At 47.1% G+C, this 16913-nt stretch overlaps 1 protein-coding gene across 1 annotated transcript; it reads left to right on the top strand.

The window, feature by feature from the left end:
• Positions 1-2818: 2818 nt before the first annotated feature.
• Positions 2819-15805, top strand: ZC3H6 (zinc finger CCCH-type containing 6). Its single transcript, XM_062490755.1, has 12 exons — positions 2819-2995; positions 6581-6761; positions 7048-7173; positions 7730-7985; positions 8203-8324; positions 8423-8539; positions 9493-9604; positions 10142-10251; positions 10697-10950; positions 11404-11906; positions 12293-12532; positions 13388-15805. The coding sequence occupies exons 1-12, from the start codon at positions 2904-2906 to the stop codon at positions 14881-14883; spliced, it is 3609 nt and encodes a 1202-aa protein (XP_062346739.1). The 5' UTR covers positions 2819-2903; the 3' UTR covers positions 14884-15805.
• The last annotated feature ends 1108 nt before the right edge of the window (positions 15806-16913 follow it).

Below are 16913 nucleotides of genomic sequence, written 5' to 3'. Positions count from 1 at the left end.
AAGAACCTGTTATCAATGGTATTATTTTTATTTTAAAAGTTTTAGTTTTGTTTGGGAGGGGCTGGCTGATAGCACAGGGATCATTCCCACTGGAGCATCCTCATCCCTGAACATTCCTAGCCTGGAGCATCCCTCCCCCCCACAGAATCCTCACCCTGGGAGTCATCTTTCCCCCTGGGAATCCTCATCCCTGAACATCCTTTCCCCTGGGAATCCTTAGTCCCTTACATCCTGCTGAGCTGCACCCACTAAAACCATTCCCATTCCTTGTCCCAGAGAAAGAGGCTTCCCAAGATAGATCTGTCTCCTCTAGGGGGTCGAGCTCTTGGATTTTTGGGGGGCATGGGAGCTTAGGAAGGGGTTGGATCTCTCTGGCAGAACAAGAAGCGACATTCAGGGCTGCTGTCGGCAGATGGAGGATGTTTGGATTGGCGGGAGCTCTGGCTGGACACAGAGCCGGGCAGGGAAATGTATCCCAGGGTTGTGCTGGGGGAGGGAAGGGAAAACTCCAGAATGCTGCAAAAATATTCCTAAAAATTAGGAGAAAATTATTTTCTAGAAGCATGGCTGCTCCTCTCCTCCCTCTCCCTCTCCCATTCTCTGCCACTTCCCATGCTCCTCCAACACCATGACCCTGTTTAGGGATGATAAAAAAATCTGGGAGCCAAAAAGCAGGAATCTGGGAGAGGACAAGCTCCTGACAGGGCAGAATAGTTTCCATCTGCTGCTTTCTCTGGCTAACGCAGCTGGAGACGGGCGCCTGGACCGCGGTCCGGAGGCTTTTCCTTGCGGCACGATCCCAAACTGACGACATTTTCCTAATTCCCGAGGCCAGGGTGAGCTGGTTTCTCCCTTCCAGCCCTGGAAAAGTTTAAGTTCGGCTCTTTGCCTTTCTCAACCTCTGGCTGCCATACCAGTTGACTAAAGGAGATTTTTTTTTTTTTTCCCTTCCCAGAGCGGCTGCTCTGGCATCTTTCAGACTTCCTGAGGTTGGAATTTGCAGAGAGAGGCTCTTCCACTCTTGAAATACAACTTTCATTTGGGATAATAATATTTGGGAGCTGAAAAAGCAGCAGGAATGCTTCTCCTTCCCTTTGGCAGGCACAGCTGGCCCCAGACATGCTGTCCCCAAATCACCATTTCTCACCCCAGAATATTTAACCAAAAATTTAGGATTCTTCCTTCTAGTCCAGACTTAGAATCCCTCTTTTATCCCCTGCCTGTGGCCTGGGGAAAGATGATGCTGGTTCCTCCATGGCTCCACCTGTGCTGATGGGGCTAATTAGTCCTAAGCGGCCCTAGTGATGCTCCCCAGCCACCACCACCCCATCGCTGCAGGAATGCTATTTTCCAGCCTTTTCCTTGGATTTACTTGATTTCCCTGATGGTCTGGACCCTGTTCGCCTTGCTCAGGTGTGCGAGGCCCAAGGGAGATGATTCTTCCCTTAAGGATCTGAGGCTCCTCCCACTGGGAATCCCATGGGAATCTGTGCGAGTGTTCCACCTTGTTTTTATAAACTTTATTGGATTGCTAGCGCTGGAGAAAGCCGAGTCGCGTGTCCTGAGAATCCCCGAGGGTCAGCGAGACAACTTGGAAAAGGAAAAAAAAAAAATTAAGTAACTTTTCCCGGGAACGTTTGATTAAAGGTCATCGAGGTGACTCTGACCGACGCCTCTTCCCTACGCCTACATTTTTATGAAATTACTGTCTTCGAGCCACTTTTTCCCGGCTTTTGTCACGCCCTGACCTCGACAGGGCTACTCCAGGGACTGTTTTTGTCCCGCCTTGGGGCCACACACTCTTAGTTTAATTACGAGCGTCGCTAATTAACGACGCACGGGCCGGTTCCCCTCACACACAACCGCCGCCAGGGGGCGCTGCCCGCAGAGCGTGATGGGGGGCGGCGGCCATGACGCAGTGGCGGGAGGGGAGGCCCGTTCCCGCGCCCGTCCCGGTTCTCGCCGGGAGGAAGCCACCGCCCTTTTTTCCCTCCCTTTTCCCCCACCATTCCCGGAGGGGGGATACGCCGCCATCACGTGATGGGGCGCGGGGGCACGTGACGCGGCGCGCAGCGAGGCCCCACCCTGTTCGCGCGCGCACGGCGGCGGCGGCGGCCGAGGGGAAGCGGAGGAGGGCGGGGCCCGCGCGTGATGTCACGGCGAGATTGACGGACGCGGCGGAAAACCAATGAGCGCGCGAGACGCCGCAGCCGCGGCCAATGACGGCGCGCGGGGGGAGGGTCCAGGGCCCCGGCGGAGGAGGAGGAGGAGGAGGAGCGCGGCGGGCGGCGGCGGCGCGAAGGGACGCGGCGACATCGCGGCCCCGGCGGGCGCGGAAGACGCTGTGGCGGCAGCGGCGGCGGCGTGTACGGGCCGCGGGCGCTGAGCGAGCGTGTGCGGGCAAAGCGCCGGGGGTCGCTGCCGCCGCTGCTGCTGTCGCCGTTCTCCTCCTCCACCTCCTCTCTGCCGCCGCCGCCATTTTGTGCGAGTGCCTCGCGCGGGCGCCATGTTTGTAAGGAAGAATTAGGGCCGCCATCTCCGGCCAGCAGCACCTCCCTCCCCCCGTGTGTGTGTCCTCCCGCTCTCCTCTGCCCCGGGGCTGCCGCTCGAGCCGCCGCCGCCGCCACCGCCTCCCCGCAGCGCCCGCGCGGGGCGGCCGGGCCCGGGCGCTGAGTGCCCGTTAGTGTCTCACTAAGTAACCGTGAGTGCAAACCTTCATCATCTCTCCTCACTGAGGGGCCCGGCCCTCCTCCTCCTCACCGAGCCGCCCCCAGCGCGGCCGTGCGCGCCGCCGCCGCCGCCGCCGCCTCCTCCCGCCGCTCCGCACCGCGGGCAGCGGCGGGGCCCTGCCTTCCTCCACCTCCCTCCTCCTCCTCCTCCTCACCACACCACAGCCAGGCACAATGGCCTTTGAAAGCCTGTTCTCCAAACCCCCAAACCCAGTTCTTGACCCAAACATGCCCGACTCTGACAGGCAACATGCAGGGGACGAAAGGTCGAGTAACATTCTTCTCTCTCTCCGCTTCTCATAATGGTGGTACTTAGTGGGGTGATGCTGGTAATGATGATGCTGATGATGATGATGCTCTGTTAATGTGCCTGAGGGGGTTAACGATGTTTTTGGGGGGCAGGTCACCTTCAGGCTGGAGTGGGGTGGTGGTGATGGGGAATGCAAGGAGGGGAGGGGGGTGTCACTGCATTAAAAGTGCATTTTTTTTTTTTAGCAAGGTTTTAATTTTTCCTTTTGGAATGCATGCCTTTTTACATCTTCATTGATTTATTCTGGCTGGGAAGGGGGGCTGTTTGCCATTCTTTCCATAAATTGCACTTTCCAGGGGGTGTCTGTTGAATGTCACCATTGTTCTCTGTCTCAGGCAGGAAAGGGTGCTCCGAGTTGGGCGGGTTTTTTATTTTTGGCTGTTTTTGTTGATACCACAATCTCTCACTAGAGCCATATTTAACGTCATTTTCTTGCCAGATTCCACCTTACACATTTAACTGGATCTTTTTTATGCAGATTAAGGGCTGACTGACGTTATCTTTGCCACCTCTCAATCCCCATGCGCAGAAACCCAGAGTCCTGTTCCTGGTGAAAGGACCTCTGTTGCTCCCTCCCTCCTTCCCTCCCTCCTTTTCTCTCCTGCAGCTGCTGGAAATTCAAATCCTTTCTCCAGGCAGCCCTGGCCTTCCTACCTAGTTCCAAAAATACCGTGCCAGGCTGGCAGTTACCAGTGTTTGAGCCTACATCTACCCTGAGCATTCCTGACACAGCTGCAGGAGTTAAAAATGCCTGGTTTTGGGATCCCCAGAGCTTGGCCTCCCCCCACACAGCTCCACAACCCTTTGTGGTACTTCAGAGGACCGGAAAACACTGGGGAAAAAGCCAAACAAACAGACAAAAAAGTAAGGCTTGTACAGGGTAAATGTAAAACTGTTTCCTCGCTGGAGAACAGAGTCCCGACTTAGGTATTATAGATTGGGAAGTGGTCCCAAAATGCTCTTGGGATTTAGTGCAAGGGCCAGGGCAGAGCCCAGAGCTGCTGGTGCTTATTTTCCTCTTTCTGCTTGTCCTTGGAAAATGCTCCCGGGATTTAGTGCAAGGGTCAGGGCTGAGCCCAGAGCTGCTAGTGCTTGTTTTCCACTTCCTGCTTGTCCTCAGGAGGCGATCCCTAAAATGGGCCTGGGGTTTTGTGCAAGTTCAAGGCAGAGCCCAGAACTCCTGGTTCTTGTTTTCCCCTTCCTGCTTGTCCTTGGGCAAGGGTGGAAGTTGTCATGCCCTGTTTTCCAAGCCGAGTGCACACCAGGAATCCGCTGGGATCTCTGGAGCTGGGGCAGAGCTGTGCTGTGGAGTTCCTGCAGTCGGGCTGTGGCTTTTCACTGGTTCAGGGATTGAAAGTTCCTGGAGTTCTCAAATCCTTGAGGACAAGCCTGAGTGACTCTGGGTAGTGCTGGAAGCTGAGTTTTTCCAGCTTGGAGTTCTCATCCTCTCACCAGCTGTTCCCACCAGTACAACCAGTTATGACACTGGTAATGGTGCAATAGAGCCAGTAAGTGCCACGTAAACAACCTAATTAATTTTAATTTACAAGTGTTGCTTTATAATGTTTTAATTTATGAGGAGAAGAGCAACAATACACACGACCTGGGAGATCATAACTTGTGTTTTTTATGAAACTTCTGCTCTGTAAAATAAGTTCATTTGCTTCAAAAAAGGCCCAGCTCCCAAGTTTTTGTGTTACATCAGGTGTGCAAATGTCGGACCAGTAAAACCAGTTCACTGCAGGGAAGACCCGTACTGGGAACCTCAAGATTCCCAATCAATTTGTGCAGCAGGAATTCTGGTACTAGTTTGATTTGAGCTGATCTGTTGAATGATAGAGAAATTATTTAGTAAAAAAATAACAAAAGCAACCCTGTCCAGCCACGTTTCGAATATTCCAAACTGGAAGGCTGTTTTAATGTTATTTTCTCAAGAGAGAAATGTTTTTAATTCTTTATCTAGTTTCAGTTAATTCATGTTGTTGACATTATTTTGGTGATAAAGGGTCTGAGCCTTACAGCGTAGGGGTCCTGGAAAGATTTTTCCTGCAAGGATTTTTTGTTAGGATTTTTTGGTTCTCTGTGGGTAAATCCATGGCAGGGTAAGGAAGAAGTTGGAGGCAAGTTTATTTACACACAAATCAGTGCCAGATTTCCCAGAAAATAGCTTGGAATTAATTTACTTTCACTTTTTACTGCTCCCAGCCACCCTCTGCTTTTATTTGATTTTCTCAGTGAAAATTCTCTGATTATTTGGAGTTACTTTCCTTATTAATTCCTAATTTCTTAAGCAGCACCTTAGTATCAAAATTTGGGGAATTTTACCTCTCGGGGAATTTTAACCTGAAGTAAAATTGTTTTCAAATTAAATGATGAAGAATGAAAATTTAAGGACTTCAATAATGTTTGAGGGTAAAGGTTCCCAGAATATTTCAGAAAGTGTGTCCAGGGTTTGGATCTTGGACTTAAGGAGCTTCTGGAGTAAATCTTCTTTGGGCATAAGGAATTCTATTTTTAAAGATGACCTGAAATAAGGTCAAGGAAGGAGAGCTAAAATCCGGGTTTGAAGGTTAGAAATGAAATTAAAATACCATTTTTTAAAAATTATTTTTTTAAAAAACTCTCCATTCAAAAATTATTTGTGGAATTGCCCAGGGATTTCATCAGGTTGCTTTTCCTGGAAGATCATTTGGCTTCTGTGCCTTTCTGATCCATTTGGGAGATGCTCTAGGAATCCACTCAGACAGTGGGAATGTTTTCTGGGATTGTTTCCATGTATCCATCGAGCTCCAAATATCTGGAGGTTGTGGGAGAGGGAGGGAACTCGTGACAGGGAGGTTCTGCTCTCCCTGGTGCACAGCTCCAGTTTGGGATTTAAACGGGAATAAAAGCAGCTAAACCAGAAGAGAATTCCTGCCTTGGCACTTTCTTGAAAAATAACTTATTTTCCAATTAATATTTATTGACCATAATTTTTCAATATATGTTTATCCAGTTGTTGGTTTTTTCCTTCTTGAAGCTCAGTCCTTTGAAAATGCTTGGATACTGGGGAAAGGTTTTAGGGATTAGAGGATTTTTGCAATTCTCCCTCTGCCGTGCAATCCAAGGGATTGTATTACTGATATTGCTTTACCTGGAAAGTTATTCCAGTCCTGGGTGTATACCAAAAGTGGAAATCCCTGGGTGTAATTGCAAGAGGAACAAGTTGTTCCTAAGGAGCATATTCAGGAGGTATAATATGGAAGAGCATATCTTAATTTATCCTTGAGGGAATGAGTTTAATTGATAATGTCAAAGCATAATTGGATTTTTGGGATAGCTGCAGGTGTTTAAAGGATATTAATGTTCCATTTTTATTTCATTAATGTAATTCCAAGAAATTCCAGGTCATACAGCAGTCGTGTCTTCTCCCTGGCATATCCATTTATCTCAAAAATCACAGCTTGGGGTTGCTTTGGACTTCTTAACTGTTTTTTTCCAGTGGCAGGTGAGCTGGGTAATAACATGGAATTTTATTGTCTTCCTGGTTTCCTTCTTCCAGGGAAGATGGAGAGCTGGAAGATGGGGAAATAGATGATGCAGCCTATGAGGATGTGAAGGAGCATGGCTCAAAAGGGGAGGACAAACAGAAAAACGAGAAAGGCCACCGGAAATCCCGGAAAAAACGCAAAAAAGAGAAGGAAAAGAAAAAATCCAAAAGGAGAAGACGGGACAAGCATAAGGTTAGGAAAAACACCAACACTTTGGAAGTGCTCATTTGATTAATGGGTGTCCAGGACAAGGATCCAGGGAACTGGTCAAGAAATTAAAATGGTTTTATTACCATTAAGACTTAAACTGGTCTTAAATGTCCAAAGTTAAGCCCCAGTCTTGGAAAGCTGAACCAGAGGGATTTGAGACTTTTTAGGATAAGATGCACAATTTAAATGTATCACTTCTGTACTTGTTATATTTATGGAAAGATGATGACTCCCTTAAAGTTCCCAACTTTCTTGTTCTGTTTTCCAGCATAACTCCCCTTCCAGCGATGACAGTTCTGACTACAGCCACGACTCCGACATGGAGCGCATGGAAAGGCCCCACAAAAAAAGCAGCAGCTCTTCCTACAGGGATTATGATTCCTCCTTCAGTCAGGTAGGAAGTTTGAAACTCCATTCCTCATGTCTTTGTTGAGGTGACATTCCAAAAATACAAATACAAGAAGTGTGGGTTTGGAAGTTTGGCTCCATCTCAGTGCCTGTTCTCCCAGATTTCTGGAAGCTCATCTAGTTCCCATCTCCCTGAGGAGATTCCCAGATGTAAAGCAGGATCTGTGGTAGAAAATAATCCTGATAGCAATTTTTCCACCATCAGGCAACAGGAATTAAGGATTCTTTATTATTAAGGAATGTTCTTATTGCCTGCATTGGATTTAGGCTGGACTCAAAGAACTTTTGAAAAGCCACTTTTCAATATCTGAAGTTGCTTCTGTTTTTTGGGAGCTCAGTTTTCTTGGCTTCTCTCAGCTGGTGAATGAAAATAATTAATTTTTTCCTGAATAAGTGATTTCCCCTGTATTTATTGATTTATTTTTTTTTTTGGCAAATCTGGTACTGATAAAAGAGCCCCAGAAGTGGATTTTTAGAGCAGTTTGGAGGGGTGGGGTTTGGAAATACGGAATTGCTTCCTAATGCAATCCCTTTCCTTACAGCATGGACACATGTCAGGGAATTACATGAGTTCCCAGAAAATGCAGCATAAAAAGAATGTCAAAAGTAAGGAATATGACAGTTACAGTCATTACAGTGATGAAAACTTCGGCAATTACAACGAGGAGGAAAAGGATGAGGATTTTGCTGACCAGCTCAAACAGTACAGACAAGCTAAAGAGACTTCCAGTGGGGATTTGGGACCTCCATTCCCAAAGGAACCTGTGAAGAAACAGGGCATGAAAGGGATCCAGAAAGGTAAGGGAAGTTTTGGTGGCATTTTGGGATGGGGGCCTAGGTGAGGGAAGCTGCCAGGGATGATTTTCCTGGGATATTTTGACCGGTCAGAAATAACATTTCCAACAGCAGAAGGGGAGGGATCTAATTTATTCAATTTGTCTCTCTTTGATGCCACAAGAGAACCATTTCCCCTTAATTTCTGTGATCCTTTTAAGAGGTTTTCCCTGTTTTCCAGGCATTTCCCAACGAGGGAACAACTACAGCATTGGAAGAGGGCGTGGAATGCAAAAGAAACTGAAGCGCAAAGATCGCGGGAGGGGCAGAGGTGGCAATAAAGGATCCGATGGCTTCCATGAGGTACCTGCAGTTCCAATATCCTTACTCCAAATATCTGCATCGCCAGTGCTCCAAAAAGGAGCTGATACAACGTGGATTTATTTTTTTTTTTCCCCCAGGATGGCAAACCAGTGAAGAAATGGGTTAATATGAGCCAGGAGTTCATCAACCAGCACACGGTGGAGCACAAGGGCAAGCAGATCTGTAAATATTTCCTCGAAGGGAGGTGCATTAAGGTAAATTTAATTATTTTTTAAAATAGATTTTTGGCAAACTTGGGTGCTGAAACGCAGTGTTTTGATTTCTGATGTGCTGAGGATTTCTAGATGGAATCATTTGTGGAAAAACAGCCCCCTTCTGTTACACATTTTGAATTAAATTCCAATGAAAATTTGTATTTTTATTAATATATTTAATAAGAACATCCTAAACTTACCCTGAGAATGGTAATGTATTCATTACATTGTATCTCACAAATCTGGAATCTCTAAATAGGCAACAATTCCTGAATATATGAAATTATTTCCTGCTGATTTGGGAACTTTGAAGGACTTGCTTTGTGTTGCTCACCTTTAAAAACTGGGATTGTTAGAAAACACAACCACTGAACGCTTCTTACATTTATTTGGTTCCTTGGGATTTAGGGGTGGAATTTTCTGTTTCTTACCCAAATGGTAGAAATAAAAGTGCAAATGATTGGAAATGTTGTTTTGCTTGGTGCCTTTAAACACCTTTGGCTCAGATGGCTATTTGCTGCCACCTTCAGTTCTAGAACGGACTGAGAGAGCACTCGGTGTCTTTTTCAGGAAAAGAGTTACTAAAAAAAACACCCAAACCCCCATCCAGCAAAATGATCCTAAAGAATAAGAGAATATATGAAAGTAATTCAGTAAAATATTATTTCAGTGCCTTTTTAAATGAAAACTTCCTGGTGGAAGCAGAGAACGGGGATTGTTTTCTGTCACCATTCCATATATTCCTTTGAATTCCAATCCAGGAATTTTCTCTATGTCCAGACTTCTCCTATTTACAGTTTTATTGCTTACAATGGAATTTAATGCTGGTAAAGATGAAAAATATAAATTCAGCTGAGGAGGATGTTCTTTTTGCTATAGAATTAAATTACTCAGCATTTCAGATGGATAATGATTTTTCTTTGTTTGTTTTTTTTTTTCCAATTTATTTATAGGGAGAACAGTGTAAATTTGATCATGATGCAGAGATTGAAAAGAAAAAGGAAATCTGTAAGTTTTACATCCAGGGTTACTGCACCAAAGGAGAGAACTGCATTTATTTGCACAATATCCTTTAAAAGTACTTCTAAATTAACCTGAAATATTAATTTATGTTATTTTATTTCTATTTATTTTGATAAAAATTATTTCTAAAGGTGACTGTTATTTAAGAGACTCTACCACCTACTCTGTACATTAATTACAAGATTCTTTTTCTCAAATACTTCAGAGGAAAAAATGAATACAAAATTACTGATCCGTAGCATTTTCGAAAATAAAATCCCTGGAATTTTAGATACATTTATCCACACTTCTAAACCCCTGACCTGTTCCTTTTTGTCATTATTTTGGCATTTTCCTCTGCAATTGAGTCCTTTCCCTTTCGAATCACAGTTGGAAAATGAAATCTGAAGGTTCTAAATCTGAATTAAAAATTCAGTCCAGAATTTAAATCTGAAGGATTTAAATGACAGACAGAAATGTCATTTTAAGGAGAATTTTAAATGGAAGTAGATGGAATTCCTGATGAAGAATTGAGGAATAGCCACCAGCTGGATTTTGTAACATTCCCAAACTGTTAAGAATCCTTAATTCCTTCCTCACATGAATTCCCCTGCAAGTTCTACCACACAGGAGCCAAGTGTTATCAAGGAGATAAATGCAAATTCTCTCATGCTCCCCTGACTGCAGAAACCAAGGAGCTGTTGGATAAGGTGAGCGATCTGGATACCAGGAATGTTGGGATTGCTGCACTCGGAAGTGGGGAAGGGATGAGGGAACCTTTTCCATGTGCTCTGGGAAATCCTGAGCTCTGCTTTATTGGGATATTCCCTCTCCAGTCATTGCCCATCAGGCCTTAGTCCTCTTGGAATAACTCCTTCCACCTCCATTTGAAGGAAGTGGACTTAAAGGGAGCTGTTCCTTCCTGAAATAGAGAAGTGTTTTCTTGGGTGGGATTTGGTGTCCTGGAAAACAGCTCCCAAAAATGGGTTTAGAATTCCTTTGAGTTGGATGTCAGTATCCAACAGGATTGTAGCAGATAACAGGAAAGTTGTCTGTGGAAATCTGGAAATAATATTTCAAGAAAAGGCACAAGGCTCAGTTGAACTGGAGTACCGGAAAACTAATGGAATGTTTGCCCACATGGCTTTGTTCCAGGTTTTGAATAACGAGGAAGAACCCCAAAATGAAGATGAGAAGGAGCTGGAGGAACTGCGGAAGCGGGGCATTGTTCCTCTTCCCAAACCCCCTCCGGGGGTCGGGCTCCTGCCAACCCCCCCGGAGCAATATCCCTTCTCCGAGTCCGACATGGAAAATTACCAGGATCCTTCAGGAGATTATAAGAAGATCCCATCTCTTTTTGAAATCGTTGTGAAGCCCACTGTGGATTTGGCACACAAAATTGGGAAGAAGTAGGTGTTGGAATTCTGGGGAGAACTCTCCTGGATATTTATCGTTTAATCTTTAATTGTTCCTGTCAGGATTCTGGGCTAAGTTAAGGATCTGCCATATAGCTGATACCAGGATTATTTCTTCTTTTCCATAGAGAACAGCTTAGGCCTGACCTTACAGAAGTTGACTCTTGGTTTGACATCTCCATATGTGGGTGGAGCAGTTCATTCCCTGCTCCAGTCTTTTTGTAGTTGGCTTTTTCGTGGGCAAAACTGATGGAGATGAGCAAATATTGGAAAGAAACGTGGTTTTGGCCAAGTTAAGGAATGTGGAATGGGTGTAGTTGGAAGACAGTGCTCCTTTGGGAATTGTATCCATCGTCAGGTCAAATAAGAGTGGGAGGGGGCAGGGAGAGCCAGCTGTTGGTGTTTGTAGGTCCAGAATTTGATTCCTTGATTTTCTTCCGCTTCCAGGCCACCGACCTTCTACAACAGCGCGTCACCCCCGCGGCCGCCGTTCCAGGGCAACGACCCACATTCCCAGCACATGTACAATCCTGGCTCTAGTCCAGGGCCGGGTCCTGGCATGTCACAAGGACACAATGGGCCCCCGATGCACCCTGGTTCTCCTGGGCACCATCCCTGCGGAGGCCCCCAAGGGCCGGGAATGCCGCAGAGCCCCCCCATGCAGGGCGTTCCCCCGGGATACATGGGCCCGCAGAACCAGACTGGAATGGCCATGCAGGGCCAGCAGGGTGGGCCACCCCTCACCCCGCCGAGCATGGGAGGATCCTACAATTCCCCCGGAGTGCAGGGACACATGGTGAACATGTCAAGGGACAATCACTGTCCCCCGGGGCCGCAGTACCAGCAGATGGCCGGGGACTACGAGCCCATGCAGAACCCGGCCGACTTCTACGACAACTATTATTCCCACCAAGCTGTACACAACTTCCAGCCAGCCAATAATTCTGGAGGTAAGGAAGGCTGCCAGATGAATTTTGAATAGAAACTCCCTGGAATGTCTTCAGTGTTCTGGTTTTCTCACCTGGTGCCATTCAGTTGTGTTCTTAAGTCATGTTATGCTTGAGGTTGAAATGGGAGATTGGGAAGAAATCCTTCCCTGTGAGGGTGAGGAGGCCCTGGCAGAGATTTCCCAGAGAAGCTGTGGCTGCCCCACCCCTGGAACTGTTTCAGGCCAGGTTGGATGTGGCTTGGAACAGCCTGGGACAGGGGAAGGTGTCCCTGCCGTGGCATGGAACTGGATGTCCCTTAAGCTCCTTTCCAACCCATTCCAGGATGCCGTGTTTATAGCTGTCAACACTCCTCTAGGATAACTGCTAACTAGAGCTTTGTCCTGCAGATGGAGCATGGCATGGAGAATTTACAGATCACCAGGCTCACCTGATGGCTCCGGAATCGCACCCGGGTGGGAGCGAGTCAGATTGCGTGGGTGGCCACATGGGCCACAACCAGGGCATCAACGTGCCTGATTTCCTGCCGGCCATGCAGAAGGCTCTGTATGTGAGGCTCAGCCAGAAGCATCAGCGGGATGGAGACTCTGCCAGCAGCCAGGGCCAGAGGGCCATGAGCAAGGATGAAGGTGAGCAGGATTTGGTTGGAATTCTTGTCGTACTTAACGGCCCTGGCCAACGAATTGGTTGACGTTGACTCGCGTCACGTCGCTGTTCACAGTTATTGGGAATGTCCAAGAAGCAGCTCAGTATTTTTCAGATCTTCTCCCCAGCTTGTTCTAGGATCTTAGTGTAGGCTCAGTCCTAGCACCAGTTAATAATTTTTGGATCTTGCTGCACTTGTAAAAGGTCCTTTGGTTGATAATTACTTTGGAAAATCCCTTGTTGGACCAGGGGGGTTTCTTGCTTTCTTGTTTGTTTCTTGCTGCCAGGACTGGAAGTGCATCCTCCATCCTGTTTCTTCAGTTGCACCTCTTGATTTATTTCCTCTAGAGCAGCATTTTTCCTCCTATGATATCCTTTAAAATAAAATACTGTATTTTTTTCCCTTCCTGAATCTCAGCCTCTCCTGCAAACTTTGGGATTTGGATTAAGTAAGGCAGCAAATTTGTAATTTACATGGATCAATGACCACTGCAAGGGGCCATTTTACTTTTCCTTCTCCCATCAAGACTCAGATTTTACATATGTTTTTTTTACTACTACCTGTAGGGATTTTTTGAAAGCAGGTTATTTTCCCAAGTTAATATTGATGGATATGGAGACACTCCCAAGCTGTGTTGCATTCTATTTCCACTACCTCCAGGGTTTTTTTGTTTTGGCATTTCTTTGATTAAATGGATTTTGGTCATTTGAGGTTGTGGTTTAATGTCAGATCTTTTAAATTAGACTTTACTGAGAAGTTTCCCATTAGGGAGTGCTGGATTCTCTAAGGATTATTTGCTGGAGTCATCTAAATGTTGTGGCATTTCTTTGGTTTTTAGATGACAATGTCAACTGGTATTCCAGTAGTGAGGAGGAAGAGGGGAGCAGTGTTAAATCAATCCTCAAAACCTTAAAGAAACAAAGTGAAAACTTCAGGAACCGGCAACAACATTCCACAGAGCAGCACATGCTTGGCATGCCTACAGATCCGAGGCTGGCCAAAGACAAAGGTGTGGGGCCTCAGGCTGCTGACCCGAGGCTCCGGGCCTCTCCCAGGCCCAATCCCAGGAAACCTTTGGAGTCGGCGTCCCTGGATCCCCGGCTGGCCCGCGATCCACGGATGCACAAGGTCAGCGAGGGCGGCCATCCCGGCTCCTCCCTGGCCGGGGCCAAGTTGGATTTGCACCACGCCGGAGTGAAGGTCAAGCAGAAAGGGCTGGATGATGATGAGGAGGACTCGGAGAGGGAGCTGAGGGAACGAGCTTTCCTCATTCCCTTGGAACCTCTGCCGGGCGTCACGTTGCGGGATCCCCGCTCCCAGCTGCGCCAGTTCAGCCACATCAAGATGGATGTGACCCTGATGAAACCCAATTTTGCCAAGCACATCGTGTGGGCTCCCGAGGACTTGCTCCCAATCCCTCTGCCCAAACCTGACCCCGTCTCTTCCATCAATTTACCCCTCCCGCCGCTCATTGCCGACCAGAGACTGAATAAACTGCGGAATCTGAAGAACGATCCGCACCCCAACGTGATGCCAGCCGATCCCCGGCTCGCTGCCAAGGCCAAAAACAGCCTCGGGGGCCGAGGTGGCTACTTGGATCCATCCACAGATTCCCACACCAGTAGCTCCAGCAAACTGGGGGATCCTCGCTTGCAAAAGAACGTCGATCCCAGACTCCACAGACTGTCGAGCGCAGACGCTCACCACGGAGTCGGGAAGGATTCCCACCCTCCCAAGTTTGACCCCCGCCTCGCCAGAGCTGCTGCCAGCTCATCCCAGCCCTCAGAAGCCGCGACTCCAAAATCCGACCCCGACGCTCTGCCTCCGTACGCGCCCAAATTATCGTCCAGTGGCGTCAGGCTGGGAACTCCCGGCTCCATCCTCAGCGGGATCAGTTTGTACGATCCCAGGGATCACAGCTCGTCCTCAGACACGGCTCCGGCCGCTTTGGGAGAGAACGGAGAGAACCAGAAAAAAAGTATTTTGAAAAATTCCAGTAAAAATGAACCGAGCCTCGCGGAAGATGCGACCCAGCAGAAGGCTACCCCCAGTGCAGAAAAACCCACGGAAGGATCGGCGGAAGCTGCTTCAGACAAGACAAACAACAGCAGTAAATCTCAGGCTAAACACTCCAGCGCTGCTCCTGCCGTCCATAATCTCCCAATCCAGGCTCTGTCAGGATTGATCCGGCCGCAGTACAGCGACCCCAGGCAGGTGAGGCAGCCTGGACAGGTAACGCAGGCCCCGGAGAGCGATCCCAACGGGGAGTCGGATGATAAATCCCTAAAGGATGTTTTCAAGACTTTTGATCCAACCGCTTCCCCCTTTTGTTAGCAGATGGCTTTGGAGTCTTTTTACCGTTGTGGGTATTGCAGTTCTCTGCTGTTTTGTACCTGGGTTACCTCTTTTGGCTTTATTTATTTTTAAATTATAATTCCCACCACTTTTCAGCTGCTAATCTCCAAACCACACGCAGTTCTCCAGTACGCTCGAGTGTTTGCAAAGCTGTGGTATTTTCTAGAGAAATCCTTTTTCTTTCCAATTTCAGGGAGACTAATAATTGACCTGTAGAAAGGAAACCAATCCCCCACCTGGATCATGTTAGAGCTGAGAAAAGCACTTTCATTGTAAATAAGTCATGGAAAATTCCCAGAGCTGTATATGTGTGAGCTGCCTCTTTCCCATCAACCACTTAGATCCGATTGCCACATTTGTATAGATCCAAGCAATATTATGTACATGAATTCCCGGGAGGGATCCCGTTCCAGGACTGCCAAACCCCAGAACTGATGGAAAACCCCACAGAAATTAATTCAAAGGAAAGTGTCGCTCCTCCTTTTCCAATGAGTTGATGTAAGACACGGACAGATTTTATTCCTGCATTCAATATTAGTGTAAAAGAGACTATATCACATACTGAGGATGAAAAATGTCATATCTTTTAAAAGTATTTTATTCTATGCTGTACATAGAAGAAATTGTGAAGTACATAACTAGCAAAAGTAACTGTTCAAAGTGGAAAAAACTACACTGTCTAATACGGAAAAAAAAAAAGTTTTTATTTAATTTTTTTCCACACCTACACGATTGGGATTTAGTGCTCCGAGTTCCATTGTGGTGTTCATGTATTTCAACGTATTTTTGTATTCAGCTGCTTAATTTGTATTGCTTTTTTTGTATGGCTGTAACTGCAGTACTTGTATTCATGGTGTCTCGACGACATTTTTAACAAAGCAATTAAAAAGGGTACAGTTAATTCCTGGTGATGACTCCGTGTGCATACGGTGGCAGCTGGGATGAGGGGGACTACAGCTGGCCTTTTTGGGGGTGGTTTGTGGGGTTTTAACATCACCTTGTACCTGATCCCGAGGTCTCGTGGAGAGAATTGCCATTTTCCACCATGGAACATCCTGAATGTCTTGAATTACCCAGGTTTGCATGGGGGAGCACAGCTGTCCTCCAGACCTCTCATCCTGCCTTTGGGGCTGCTTTTTCTCCAGAGGAAATGTAGTCACTCCCAACCAGCTGCCTTCCCGATAAAAATGTGCCTGCTGCTCCACCAGTCATCTGCTTCCCACCCCTTTGGAATGTTCCTCTGCTTTAAGTCTCTTCCTTGGTGGACCTTTCCCTCTTGTTTTTCACTTGGCCAAGTAATGGTCGTGGACCTTTTTCTTTGTTGGCCAAAGTGGTGTTTCCCCTGGGACAGCAGAGTGTTTATCCCAAATCCTGAGGTTTGGCCTTGCGTGGGTGAGCCGAGGGAAGCCAGTGATTCCTGCATGGCAGAGGAGGCATCTCTGAAGGCAATCGTGGTTCCAGTTTGCCTTCCTGATTTTCCAGAGCATGAATTCCATTAATATTATGTTTTTTTTTCCTTTTGTGTAGGACAAGTAGAGAATATACATGGAACTGGGTTGTTATTTTGGAGTAATCCATTAGTCTTTTTTTAGTAGTCCATTGTTTCTTCATCTGCTCACTGGTGTGGCTGGGAAAGGTTTTCCTCAAGAAACCAAGTCAACAGGGAAAAGTAGTGTGGAAATAGGACATGGATACAAAGGCCTGCAAGTCCTCACAGCCTGTTGTCTCCATGTGTAGTTTCTTCCTGGAATCCTTCCTGGAATCCTTCCTTCCTCTCCTCCATCCACCCCTGCTTTATCCATTGCAGATAGCTTCCCGGAGTCTCCAGAGTGCCTGCCACTGCTTTTCCTGGGAATACGGAGGAAGTTCTTTGCCACCATGCAAGAAGTGGAATTCCTGGTCTGGGGAAGGTGGTTGGGATTGCAGGTGGGACACCAAGGTGGGCTGGAATAGGCTACAGCCACTATCGAGCCAGTTGTGATCTGTTGTGCTATTGGATTATGTGTCCC

The sequence above is a fragment of the Cinclus cinclus genome, chromosome 3 (assembly GCF_963662255.1).
Source record: "Cinclus cinclus chromosome 3, bCinCin1.1, whole genome shotgun sequence".
NCBI classification, from domain to species: Eukaryota; Metazoa; Chordata; class Aves; order Passeriformes; family Cinclidae; genus Cinclus; species Cinclus cinclus.
Note: the sequence above shows the minus strand (reverse complement) of the source record. Positions and strands in the feature narration are given on the sequence as shown.